This window comes from Borostomias antarcticus, assembly GCF_949987555.1.
Source record: "Borostomias antarcticus genome assembly, chromosome: 14".
Classification (NCBI taxonomy): domain Eukaryota; kingdom Metazoa; phylum Chordata; class Actinopteri; order Stomiiformes; family Stomiidae; genus Borostomias; species Borostomias antarcticus.
Genome location: NC_140247.1, coordinates 10,593,656 through 10,607,951, shown reverse-complemented (window position 1 = coordinate 10,607,951; position 14,296 = coordinate 10,593,656). Strand labels below are relative to the sequence as shown.

The 14,296-nt window shown below is 45.8% G+C and overlaps 1 protein-coding gene across 1 annotated transcript in view; it reads left to right on the top strand.

Annotated features, from left to right (window-relative positions):
* Positions 1 to 14,296, top strand: part of asic2 (acid-sensing (proton-gated) ion channel 2) — a 99,056-nt gene that overhangs the window by 77,053 nt on the left and 7,707 nt on the right. The window contains exons 3-5 of the mRNA XM_084448321.1: positions 3,793 to 3,920; positions 10,365 to 10,515; positions 11,013 to 11,069. Of these exons, the coding sequence (XP_084304447.1) occupies positions 3,793 to 3,920; positions 10,365 to 10,515; positions 11,013 to 11,069 (336 nt within the window). The remainder of the gene's footprint in view (positions 1 to 3,792; positions 3,921 to 10,364; positions 10,516 to 11,012; positions 11,070 to 14,296) is intronic.

Here is a 14,296-nt window from a genome sequence, read left to right as displayed (position 1 = left end):
TGTGTTCCTCAGCAGACAGAGGTTGTCATGGCTCCTCTTGATGTGCTTGTGGAGGTAGATCTGGGAGGTATAGGAGAATGGGCACTCAGAGCAGGAGAACACCCAAGTCTTTAACATCACAGCTAGGAGAGCGAATGAGAGAGACCATTAAAAAGGATTATCTCACCTGTAGTACAAGTTCAAATATAGAGTGATTATACGTCATTGTAAATGAGAGCTTACTCTCAATTGATTCACGAGGTTAAATAAAGATTGAATGAATATGTAGCTAGTGGGGGGTTACAACCACACAACTGTGGAGAGAGAATGAGACACTTGGTTCCCTCCTCTACTGGTGTTCATGGCCATGGCCACACACCTGGAATACTCCAACCCTGATTTAAAGGCATAAAAGTGGGGAACACATTCTTGAGACGGTTCCTAAAACTGGAGGGGAAAAAAACGGGAAAATGATCTTCCCTCTCCTCATCACTCACTTCTGCATGGGGCTGAGCTCTACCCTGTCAGCAGTGGCAATACATGGGATAGCGGCTCAGCACACAGGAGAACTGCACAGAGAGGAAGGAGGAGAGAGAAACCCAACAACAAAAAAGGCAAGAAGGGTTAATAACTGAGTGAATCTTGCAAGTTTGCACTACAGGGAAGCAATTGCTCAATTTCCCTGATATTGTGGCGTCACTGGCGTCAGTGATGCGTCTTATGAATCTCACATGTCTACCGCTAACATTAACTCAATATCAATATTCCCTTTTGTTTATCCCGTCTATGGAAACGTATGTGCATTTGTACTTACGTGTGCCTTTATTGATGATCAGGTGTTTCTCCACCTAAGGGCTGGCCAGACAGAACCATCAGAGACCATTGGGCTGAGCTGAGGAGAGAGCGACATGTTAGAGTGTATGTATGCATATGTATATGGTGCTCTTCTGTTAATACTCATGAGGGCATTCAACTGAACAAGACTCACAGAGCCTGTGGTGCTGTCCCAGGACTGCCCCTGGCCACGCCTGTCCCCGTCTTAGCGCCTCTATTAGTAGTCCACATCATGAGTACCTATTATACAAAATTTGGATTTGTATGTGAGTGAAAACGTAGTACACAATTCTTTACCCGTTTGACAGAATGAGCAACCATTTCAACAGTTAAGAGTAACATGAAATCCACCAAGATGGCTGCTGTAACAAAATGAGCCAAGATGGCTGCTATAACAAATCCTGCTAGCTAGCCTAGCTCCGTTGTTGGGGCTTCTAGTGTTCTGCTAACGTTAACTTCGGAAAAATGAATGCCTAAAAACAAACACATACTAACGGTGTCGTGGGTTAATGCGAAATCAATGAGTAAGCTAATTATCGCATTTTATTCCAAGCGATGAAACAGTACGAACGTGCAGGAGCTCGCGCGAGCCTGAAGACTCCACCATGCCCGAAAAAGGCTAATCACGTTAGCTGGCTAGCTAGTTAGCTAACATTGGAAAGAGCATCTGCATATAGATAATCATTACAAAAGGGTAGCTTGCACATAACGTTGATGTTTTATCTGGGACGATACCAAAATACATAGTATGTATGTATACATTGAAATTGAGATACTTACAGGATCTGTGTTGTCGCGGGGTAGCGTGTTCTCCTTCTGTCTCAAACGGGGTGGAAGTTTACCGTTCTTCTTCTCCTTCGCTGGGTTTAGTGGCGGATCGCAAACAACTTTAATGTGCATACCGCCACCTACTGGCACAGAGTGTGTAACTTGTTTGTCTAGTAGCCCAATGCCTTGCATTCTACGTTCAATGCTCAGCGTTCATTGCTCACATTTAGGTTGCAAAATTAGGACTTTATTCATAGGCATATTTTTTATCATTCTTTTTATTAGGCCTAGACTGCAAATCTTTAGTGTTAATATTAACTGTAAATGAGAAATTACACACAAAACAGACATGCAGGATTTCTCCTCATTATTACAATTCTGTAACTGTATGACTTCTAAATTTATTTTAAAACCTAAGTAATTTACAAATGTTCTGACCCACTGTGAAACATTTCCAATAAAGTCAGATTGGGACTGTGATCTAACCACATTGTCACGTTATTTAATTACATCGTAGTTACGGATTTAAGCAGCAGTGGCGGCTACGTTCCCTTACAGTGTACTTGAGGACGGCTATTTTGGTTATTTTGCGACTGAAAAGGCAAGTGTCAGCTAGGTGTCAGCTAGGTCCGCTGCTGGTGACGTCGCAAAGTTACCACAATTACACCAATGTGTCCCGTCAGTTTTACGTGTTAGTAGGGATACATACATACACAACACAAAACCATATGCAACAATGAACATAAATCACAAAATCATCCCGACCCCACAGGTCTTTTCTCAAAGGCCGGTCCTGTGTCCCACACAGGTTTACCTTAAAGGATAAGTACACTGAATTTCATGTTTAGCCCTATTCCTGGCTTCCCTGGCATGTATCTGACTAGTACAGGTTAAAATATTTCTGTTTTGTGCAGTACAGAGTTCTATGTCAATAACGTCAGCGCACGCGCCCTGGCTCGTTGCTAGCTATGGGCACACTCGAAAAACTCGAAAAAGTATGATATACGTGGATTTCAAGTTCAGGAATTACATGGTTTATGCTTACCAAGCTCTGAAGTCGTCCTGTAAACACCATAGGTCCTTTCGCCTCTGCATTTGGAAACAACAGCTAACTTGTTAACAGTACTACTTTCACCGAACATACAACAAACATCTTTTCACACTGTAAACCTCCAGATGAATTTCGCGGAGGTTTACAGCGTGGTAGGATTTCGATAGTCGTGAAAGTCTGTCAGTCAGGTAAATGTCTTTTTGAGGCAGTCAGGCATGTTACAGGTATGTGGCTACTGGATAACATTAATAAACATGTTCATTTTCATTTTATAGTGATATATTGATGTGCTTTACCGTTTGCTAGTATACTAGCCCCTAACACGAGAATCAGTCTCTCTCTCTCTCTTTCTCTCTCCCTCATGAGTTTTAATGTTTTAATGCAATTGTAATTGTAGGCTTCTAACTTGCTATAACTCCTAGTAACAAACTTGTTTAGAATGGAGATGCACTTGTGAGTTCTGGCAAGTAGGCCTAGTAGTACTGGCCTACTGTACATTAAAGACACTTTGGATACAAGCGTCTGCTAAATGACTGTAATGTAGGCTAATATCACTCACAGCAACATAAGATATGCAGCTAGGTAGTTTGCTAGCTATTTTTGGCTAGTAGTCGCCCACTTCGTTTATTAATGTCCATGACATATTTTGCTAATTAAGATAAAAAATGTCCTGCGCACGGCGCACAACCTAAGTGCCATTTTTTTAACTTTCGCCCCTCTAACATCCAGTGCACGTCCCTGCTTAAGTCCCACTCTGTATGTGTGTGTGTGTTCTGAATAGCTGGATAAACTTCCTTTCATCTCTAGACTTGGCATGCAGCCAGTGGAATCTCAATTTCAGCATCTCTGTTTGATGTCTAGCCGGGGTAATGGGCCAACCTCCCACTGGAAAATGTGTGTTAGAACACAGTGAGGAAGAATACAGACAGACAGTCACATATTTTTGATACACAATCTGGGGATTCATCTTCCAAAGGTGTTTTTTGTCATACAGAGAGAGAGAGAGAGAGAGAGAGAGGGACGGAGGTTTGGATTCAGAAAACGTTATTGCCTTCCGTGACAGAAAATCGTCTTGCGAGATTAACGGAGAGACAGACTGACAGAGGCGGAGGGTAACTGTTGACTGCTTCTGTCCCTTTGTGTGCGTTGTCTGTTTTCAGAGGAGACCGCCTTCGAGGCCGGGGTGCGGGTGCAGATCCACAGCCAGGCGGAGCCTCCCTCCGTCCATGAGCTGGGCTTCGGAGTGGCCCCGGGGTTCCAGACCTTCGTTGCCACACAGGAGCAGAGGGTAGGTGGCCCCCGAACCCTCAGGGGACGCATGACGAACAGCGTCTCTAAACAGCATCTAGACAACGTCTCTGTCTGCAGTTTTATTTCCATTTCAACCAAGTGTTTACTTCTATAAAGTGCATGTGTGTGTGTGTATGTGTGTGTGTGTGTGTGTGTATGTGTGTGTGTGTGTGTGTGTGTGTGTGTGTGTGTGTGTGTGGCGTGTGTGTGTGCGCACGTGTGTGTGTGTGAGTGTGTCAATGCAGCAGTGTCCTTCTCATCCCTCCCCTCACCTCTGTAGTCTCTCAGTGGATGTTGACTGATGACAGCCCCCCCTCCTCTGCCTGTGCCCGCGACCTTGCCGCCAGCTAGCTGGGTTCGCCCCGCCCAGTCACGCTCAAATCATACTACCTTACATGATCATGACCTTGAGAGGACGGCTTCAGTCATAGGCCAGGGGCTGCTCCACCTTGTGGTTATACGACCCTTGATATTAGAGAACATTTAGCCTATTTTCTTTGGAGAGAGAGAGAGAGAGAGAGAGAGAGAGAGAGAGAGAGAGAGACAACGTTACCTAGCTAATATTAGGCTACATTAGCTAACTAGCTACCGACACAATAAGGCCAACATTAAACAACTGGGTTTGATGAGGGGTCTGTGTGGAGCAGGAGAGTCAGAGGTCGGTTCCCCAGCCTGTCTGTCTGGGAGTGGTCATCGGAGTGAGGGCTACTCTACCCTGCCCTGGGTGCTGCCACTCTCTCTCTCTCTATCTCTCTCTCCAAAGAAAATAGGCTAAATGTTCTCTAATATCAATGGTCGATTGTAGGCTTCTAACTTAACCAGTCATCATTCTACTGGATTGCTGTAATGCATCTTCATCACATTGGCAGATGGTCAGGATGGACAGATTGATGGAGGGACAGCTTTGGAGTCCTGTCTAACTCCACTCTGTGATGGATGGACTAGAACACATATTTCTCTCCACGCCTTTATGGACCTCGCTTTGTGCACTGGGGCACAGTCATGCTAGAACAGAAAAGGGCCTTCCCCAAACGGTTCCCGCAAAGTTGGAAGCATAGAATTGTCCAAAATGTCTTGGTAAGCTGAAGCATTAACATTTCCCTTCACTGGAACTAAGGGGCCGAGGTCAACCCCAGAAAAACAACCCCAAACCATTATCCCTATGCAGTCAGGCAGGCAATGTTCTCCTGGCATTCGCCAAACCCAGACTCGTCCATCAGACCGCCAGATAGAAAAGCGTTCGTCACTCCACAGAAGATGTTTCCACTGCTCCAAAGTCCAGTGGCGGCGTGCTTTACACCACTCCGTCCGACGCTTGGCATTGCGCTTGGTGATGTGAGGCTTGCATGCAGCTGCTCGGCCATGGAAACCCATGTCATTAAGCTCCCGGCACTCAGTTTTTGTATTGATCTTAACGCTAGAGGAGGTTCGGAACTCTGCAGTTGTTGAGTCAGCAGAGCGTTGGCGATTTTTACCCACTATGCACCTCAGCAGTCAGCAACCCTGCTCTGTAACTTTACGTAGTCTGTCACTTCCCGGCTGAGTTGCTGTGATTCCTAAACGCTTCCACTTTACAATAATACCACTTACAGTTGATCGTGGAATATGTACAGGAGGGGAAGAAATTTCACAAACTGACTTCTTGCAAGTCAGCTCTTTAGAACGACCCATTCTTTCACAAATGTTTGTAGAGGCAGAGTGCGTGGCTAGGTGCTTGATTATATACACCTGCGACGATGGGATTGAATGAAACACCTGAATTCAATGATTAAGAGGTGTGTTACAATACTTTTGTCCATATAGTGGAAGGAGTTGAGGCGCAACAGACAGATGGAGAGTGGAGGGGGTGGGGTCTAGGGAGCACGTGGTGGGGCGGCGAGATGTAACAGGGTTGAGGGCCTTGTTAGGGGACCCTCCAAGAGAAGGACGTGAACCGCCTGTTCAAGAGACAGAACCCCCAGAAAGCCATTTTGTCTTTGCACTGTCCTGTCCTGTCCTGTCCTGTCCTGTCCTGTCCTGTCCTGCACCCTGTCCTATGTCGTCTGCAACAGCGAATGCCTTAACCCTAGACAAATTCCTAGTATGTGTGAACCATACAAATGGCTTATAAAACTGATCTTGAATTAGTCTCTCTCTCTCTCTCTCTCTCTCTCTCTCTTTCTTTCTTTCTCTCTCTCTCTCTCTCTATCTCTCTCTCTCTCTCTCTCTCTCTCTCACACCCACTGTCTCTTTCTTTGTTTTTGGGAGCTTTTTCTGGGAGCTGAGTTGATTGCCCTTGTCCAAGACAAGACAGATTTTGGCCAAGATTAATGGATTTTCCTACAATGTTGAAGTTGCTTGTGTCTCCAGCATGTGAATGAGGTCATATGAGGCTTTAGGAGCCAGGAGGAGGGAGGGAGATCACGGGATGACCAGGCTACACCCCATCTCCCCTCTTCACGGCTCCTTAGCTCCCCTCTTCCCCACTCCCTCCCCTCTCCCCTCTTCCCCTCTACCCTCCTCCCCTCTACCCTCCTCCCCTATTCCCTGCTCCCTCCCCTCTACCCTCCTCCCCTCCACCCTCCTCCCTGCTCCCTCCTCCCCTCTACCCTCCTCCCTCCACCCTCTTCCCTCCTCCCCTCTCCCTCTTCCCTGCTCCCTCCTACCTGCTCCCCTCTTCCCTGCTCCCTCCTCCCTCCTCCCTGCTCCCTCCTCCCTCCTCCCCTCTCCCTCCTCCCTCCTCCCCTCTTCCCTGCTCTCTTCTCCCCTCTCCCTCCTCCCTCCTCCCCTCTTCCCTGCTCCCTGCTCCCCTCCTCCCTGCTCCCTCCTCCCCTCTCCCTCCTCCCTCCTCCCCTCTTCCCTCCTCCCCTCTTCCCTCCTCTCCTCTCCCTCCTCCCTTCTTCCCTGCTCCCTCCTCCCCTCTCCCTCCTCCCTCCTCCCCTCTTCCCCTCTTCCCTCCTCTCCTCTCCCTCCTCCATCCTCCCCTCTTCCCTGCTCCCTCCTCCCTGCTCCCCTCCTCCCTGCTCCCTCCTCCCCTCTCCCTCCTCCCTCCTCCCCTCTTCCCTGCTCCCTTCCTCCCCTCTTCCCTCCTCTCCTCTCCCTCCTCCCTCCTCCCCTCGTCCCTGCTCCCTCCTCCTTGCTCCCTCCTCCCCTCTTCCCTCCTCCCCTCTCCCTCCTCCCTGCTCCCTCCTCCCCTCTCCCTCCTCCCTCCTCCCTGCTCCCCTCCTCCCCTCTTCCCTGCCCCCTCCTCCCCTCTTCCCTCCTCCCCTCTTCTCTCCTCCCTGCTCCCTCCTCCCTGCTCCTCAGCCCCCCTGCTGCTCTCCACAGCCCCCACACTGTTCCAGCCCATTGGGAAACCCTGTAGATTTTAGCTGCAGCTGATGAGCTCAAATTTGCACATTGAATTCTACGGAGAGGACGGCTTCTTTCTAGCCTCGTGAAACTACCCTGCTGATTTGTTTGTGTGTCAGATTGTTCATCCAATCAACTGCCAAGTATTTTTGAAAGTGCTTTCCCTTTTCCAAACATTTAGCCTTTTTGGAGTTTCTGTACCCTTCAACGGCGTACCAAGTTACCAAAAAGATAATGGCCATGATTCATCTGATTGGACCCGGGGATTTGTCAAGAGGCTGTAATTTGATGGTGGGAACAAGTTGAGCTCGTAGTGGCCATTAGTGGATCATTATAATGAGACCCAATCATTCCATTCTGAGACTGAGCTGAAATCTCAACTTGTCCTGAAAAAGGAGAATTATCTCTGGGTAAAAAAGCCGAAATACGTATATAGCACATGCTTTTACATACATCCTCACTTACTTATACAGTACACACCCATGCACACACAAGATTGCTAGGGCTTATGGATTACTCTCATCTATCAAGTCTTGGCTTTTTCAATTTCGGGAACTTTCAGATATGAAAATATTCCTGCCAAGTGTCTTTCACAGAAGTAAAAAAAAAAAAAAGACGAGTGTGTCAGTGGCAGTTCTCCGAGGGAGAGGAGAGAGAGGTTTTCATTAGCGCGTCTCTCCCTCTGGTAACCAGACTGTCGAGGCTACGGAGCAGAACTTTAATTTGTAGCATACTGTACATACAGGTTGCGAGCGATGTGAGCCTCAGTAGCCTTACAGTACTGTGCTCGTAGATTGGAAAAAAACACGCCTCCCAGCACTATTTTGACATTTATTTGTAACCTCGCTTTTTAAGTCCCTTGTCAAAGGTGGTGTGCTAAGAAGTTTTAAACAGAGATGTGCTCTCATAAGCTGAGCATTGATTTACAACGTTAGTGGTGGTTAAGAGGGCCTGGTGGCTATGTCACTAGATGGCTTTAAATATGTCTATCTACAGGACTAACTGGACCTTTATGGGGACATTTTAATATCTACAGGACTAACTGGGCCTTTATGGGGACATTTTAATATCTACAGGACTAACTGGGCCTTTATGGAGACATTTTAATATCTACAGGACTAACTGGGCCTTTATGGGGACATTTTAATATCTACAGGACTAACTGGGCCTTTATGGGGACATTTTAATATCTAGAGGACTAACTGGGCCTTTATGGGGACATTTTAATATCTACAGGACTAACTGGGCCTTTCTGGAGACATTTTAATATCTAGAGGACTAACTGGGCCTTTATGGAGACATTTTAATATCTACAGGACTAACTGGACCTTTATGGGGACATTTTAATATCTACAGGACTAACTGGACCTTTATGGGGACATTTTAATATCTACAGGACTAACTGGACCTTTATGGGGACATTTTAATATCTACAGGACTAACTGGAGGGGTATGTGTTGTGGCCTGTGGCCTTTGGTGCTGGATGGAAATGTTTGTATGCCGGATGGTAGAGAGCCAATCAGTTAGTCTCCATGGATTGGCCCTGTCTCAAAGGAACAGCGAACTAAAGCAGCTCATGGATGCAGGACAGTATCTCTCTCTGACAGAGGGGGGCCATCGTCTCCAATGGCCGTCTGCGCTAACAAGCATACCAGATAGCCAGATTCAAGCTGGCGGCGGCGGAATTAAACCTCGATCCAAAAAAGCTGGCAGTTTGGCAGATGAAACCACATACCCCATGATGCACGGCAGTGGTGGCGAACGGAGATTGAGAGCAGAGGGTGTCGGGGGGGGGACGGATGCGAGGCCCGGACCGGCGCCCCCCTTCGTCGGGAGGCAGATGGCTCTTGGCCCGGCTCCTCCTGGCCGCCCTCTCGTCTCATCTGCTGCGCCGTCTCCGGAACCAGGGGGGCGAGGGGGGGGGGGGGGAGATTTGGATTTTAGATCGGTGTGTTCTCGCAGAGCCTGTTGCTGTCGGGGGGGGGGGGGGGGGGGGGGGGGGCGTCACAGCCGGACCATGTGGATCGGGGAATGTGGTCCTCTCTTGCCCGGTTGGTTTATTTATCACCTTTATTTAGTCAAAGAGGCCAGTAGAGAGCAAGCTCTCTTTTTCAATGACGCCTTGATTACATAAATAATAAATACAAATACAATTACAGCACAATACAGTATCCTATAATACAATGCAAATATAAAAATCAAGTACAAATGTTAAAAAGCACATACACATACAGACTGTAGGCAGTCAGGAAGAAGGCGTTTGAGCTGATTATAAGGAATAAGAGTATCAAGTTTCAGCATGGTTTGTAGGTTATTCCACTAAGATGGTGCATAATATCCAAATGCATTTTTCCCCATTTCAGTCCTGACATGAGGAATATGTAATATCAGGTGGTCTTGGTGGTCGAGATCCTCTCTCTCTCGATCGACCCGGAGCCCGCGGTGAGAGAGAGACCCTGCTGTATTACCTCCTTAAGCTAGGGCTGGGTATCGATTCGAATTTCAAGAATCGATTCGATTACGATTCACAAGGTTCAGAATCGATTATCACCATTCGATTCGATTCGATTCAATATCGATTCGGTTAGTGTTACTAAAACCTGTTTTTTTTTAGCTGTAACCTTAATTACATGACTACCAAGTTATGCAACACATCAATACTAGGGCTGGGTATCGATACTGATTTCCAAAAATGAATGAATTAATGAATGAATGAATGAACTATTCATTCCTTCATTTATTCATTCATTCATTAAATAAAAGATCGATTTTGGGATTCATAAATCGATTGTGAATTATTTGATTCAAAATCGATTAATCGATTTTTTTAACCCAGCCCTAAAATACACCCGTAGATGACGGCAAAGAGGGTTTATGGGTACCATCTGGCCTGAGACACGAGGAACGTTTGGGAAGAACAGCCTGGTGTCTTAACAGTACAGGAATGTCCTGCTGTCCAGGCAGCAGTGCTTGGCTGGTATCTCTGCTAATCCACCTGTTCCCTGTGTGTGTGTGTGTGTGTGTGTGTGTGTGTGTGTGTGTGTGTGTGTGTGTGTGTGTGTGTGTGTGTGTGTGCGTGCGTGCGTGTGTGTGCACGTGTGTCGTGTTGTAGCTGACCTACCTGCCTCCCCCGTGGGGAGAGTGTGTGTCCAAGGCCCTGGACTCTGGATTCTTCGACGTCTATAGTGTGACGGCCTGCAGAATCGACTGTGAGACACTTTACATCGTGGAGAATTGCAACTGTAGGATGGTGCACATGCCTGGTAAGCACACAGACGACCGTCAGACTAACAGTGCTGTAGACTGGACAGGACAAAATTGAGCTTCAGCTTTTTCAACTATGTTGGTTTTATGCTTTGTTATTTGGACTGTACAAGTCAAGTTTGAGGTCGGATTTTAAAAGTTAAAATGATAAGTTTGGTCATGGTTGGTTTTGGTCCCTAACGTAGAATAAATTATGAGTGTTGTGTCGTTTACTTGCTGCTCATCTTGCTCTCTCTCTCTCTCTCTCTCTCTCTCTCTCTCTATCTCTCTCTCTCTCTCTGTCTCTCAGTGGAACATGAGAGACATTTTTGTCAACAGAGTAAAGTTTGCTTCTAGGTGTTTCCCGAATAATCAGCGCCAGACTTATTATTTCCAGAATAATAAGTCTTCAGCTTGTTTTTCTGAGTTTTATAAGTTATTCAGTTGTTTCATGTTTTTAAGAAAGAGAACAAAAGCTGATTGTGGGTCTTGTGTGGTCCTCTCCTGCTGTCCACAGGGGACGCCCCGTTCTGCACACCAGAGCAGTATAAAGACTGTGCTGAGCCTGCACTTGGTAAGTACACACACACACACTCACACACACGCGCACACACGCACACACACACACTCACAAACACACACACACACACACAATCACACAAACACACACACACACACTCACAAACACACACACACACACACTCAAAAACACACTCACTCGCGCACTCACAAACACAAACAGGGACACCTATTTCTACAAACAAGGCCAAGTACATGCAGCAAAAGGATAATTTTTCTCTATGTGGGTTAGAGAGATAAGTGTGATTCTCGGGCTCTGCCTTTATGGGGAGTTGCTACACAGAGGGGGGTATTCCAAGCATGACGAGTCCGCTGCTCCACGTTAAACTCAAGGTCAAGGTCAAGGTCACCATATCATGCAGGAACAATGAGCAGTAAAATGTTTTTTTCGTCAGGTACCAGATTGTGCTCCCTAGTAAAGGAAAAGAATAAGTACATGCTGAGACACAATAATAATAATAATAATAATAATAATAATTATTATTATTATTATTATTATTATTATTATTATAATAGCTGCTGCGCAGCACTGGGTCGGGGCCAGGCGGAGTAAGACAGATGGCAAATATATGAGGGTCTAGGTGTGCATATATACACAAACTGGTGCAGGCATATGTTTTCCTGTTAACTGCTACAGTTAGGAGATGGAACAAGGTTTGAGGTTGTGACATGGTCACAGCTCTGTTCTGTCCTGGCCACACAGTGAACTGACCACTGACATCAGGACTGCTCATATTTCACCATAGACTCAAAACTCACCTCTTCAAGAAGTACTACCAGGATTGTCCCTCTTGAGCACCTATTGCTTTTTTAGTCATTTACTTTTGCACTTTACCTTAAGCACTAGATTATACTCTTAGTCACTTGTTTAGAAAGGAGATGCACTTGTGAGTTCTGATGAATAGCAGTACACTAACTTCCTATATTAAATGCGATTATGTAAGTCACTTTGGATAAACGTTTCAGCTAAATGACTAATGTAATGTGAACAGCCAAAGACATGCAGTGCTGTTGCTAACTACCCAAATAATTAATCTTAGTGGATGTCATATTATTGGTTGAGATTGGTTCAGTCCAACTAATGTACATGAGCACACATTTTGTTTTACATGAAAACCATGATTGGATTTTGATAGAATACTGTGGCAACCCGGGGCCCTCACAACCCAAGATGGTCGCCTGTGCCACAAAGTGGCCACTAGCTGTGGGACTGCAGTTCCCAGAACCCCACAGGTTGTGGGTTAGAGAGCTTAATGACTACCTGGGCTGATTGTCCACACCTGCTTCAGCAATCAGCCACCTGCCCTCACCAAAAACTGGAAAGCCCAGGCCAGAAGAAGCCTGGGAGAAGAGGGTTGAGGCAGAAAGCATGCGGCCTCATGTGTGGATTTTGTTTGAGATCGTTCTTTTGTAAAACTAAGTTAAGTTTATTGAAGAGACAACCTCTGGCTATTTTCTGCACCTTGCTTCCCTTGTCTCTGTGTGACACTGCCATTTTGGCATGTGTGGTCTCCCCTGTCCACAAGGAGAAATAAAAAAACTAAACCAAAAACTAAGTACAGTATTGTTTACAGTAAAACGTTTTGATGCGCTGTGTGTTCAATTTTGGATATTTCCAAAATCTGTGATCGTTTGTGGAGGACAGTCTGAAGATGTAGTGTAGCAATTGGGGTGTCAATTGACCAAAAATGTGGGAGGGAGTACTGTAGGTTTGATAGGTTTTACAGTATTTGAGAAAAACTTCATATGGACTTCATTAGTCCTGCCAACTCAAAGCATATGGACGTTTCTGCTCACTTGGGCCTACAGGTTGGTGGTGGTTGCAAAGTGATAGCATGTATGTCTGATTTGTTATGATTTTTTTTTGTTTTAAACTTTAGATGGTTGCTGTAGTGCCACCATCAGGACTATTGGCCCCCAATGCCAGTTGAGGACTTCTGGCATAAGACTGGACCAATGTGCAAATTTTGCTGATTTTTCATGCATGGGAAGTCAGACTTCCTAGGAAGAAGAAGAAAAATATTGACAATACAAGAGGGTTCCGACAGCTGAGACTGCCCGACTCCTAATAGTAATAAAAATAATAATAATAATATCTACAACAGAGATACAGATACTCATCAGTGTTTGGATTCTGTCATACTGTACATTGTAGCACCTACCGTATATCAAGTCCATCAAGTACACAAGTATGTGTGTGTGTGAGAGAGAGATCAAATATATTGAGATGTATATAAAGTATATTTAATTGCATATAATCCTGCAACTTGGTGATTTTTTTTTGCTCCCATTCTTCCCCAGATGGCTGTTTACAAAGTTTGTTAACTTCATATTTCTACCTTCTCCATCTCAGCATCATACTGGATGGAATCATGAATGCCAAATAAGCCTTATAAAACCATTTTGTGAGTCGTAGGCCATCAACTCTCCTGCCCACACTTTTGCATGGAGGCATTCTATTTCTCCCACACAGCTACTGTTCTGTTACCTACAGACCGGCAGACATTGTCCTGGTTCTTAGTCCAGACGGACACTCACTCTGTCCACCAAATTGGTTTAATTTGAAATGGAGCTAAGACCTTGCAAGCATGCACATACACAGCTTGGATCAGTCTATGTAAAACAGTTTTTGTTGGAAGTCTGAGCCAATTTGCTCAAGTTTATGAGATGTGTCAATCAGGAAGTTTGGGCACCATGAGCCCGCCTGGCTCTTTGTTTTAATGGTGGACAGCTGGGTCTGTTCTCTCTCAACAACCTGGCTCCAAACACGGCCAAGGCAGTCGGGCTCTCTGCTGCTTACTACGCACGGGCAGAACACAGGATGCATTTCTCATCGTGTATCGTGGCTCTGAACAATGAACGAAGGCTGGAAAGCCTGTCGTGTTCATACATAACAAAGACATATCTTGAATAATTGTTTCATGGTAATGATTTTAGAGGAGAGAAAGAATGTAAAATGATAGCTGCTGTCCTGAAATGGTTTGGGGCCGGGCGGAGTTAGAGGAGGAAGGAGACAGATGGCAAATATATGAGGGTCTAGATTTTCACATATATACACAAACTAGTGAAGGCATATGTTTTCCTGTTAATTGCTACAGTTCGGAGATGGAACAAGGTTTGAGGTTGTGACATGGTCACAGCTCTTTTCTGTCCTGGCCACACAGTGAACTGACCACCGACATCAGGACTGCTCGTATTTCACCATAGGATTGTCCCTCTTAA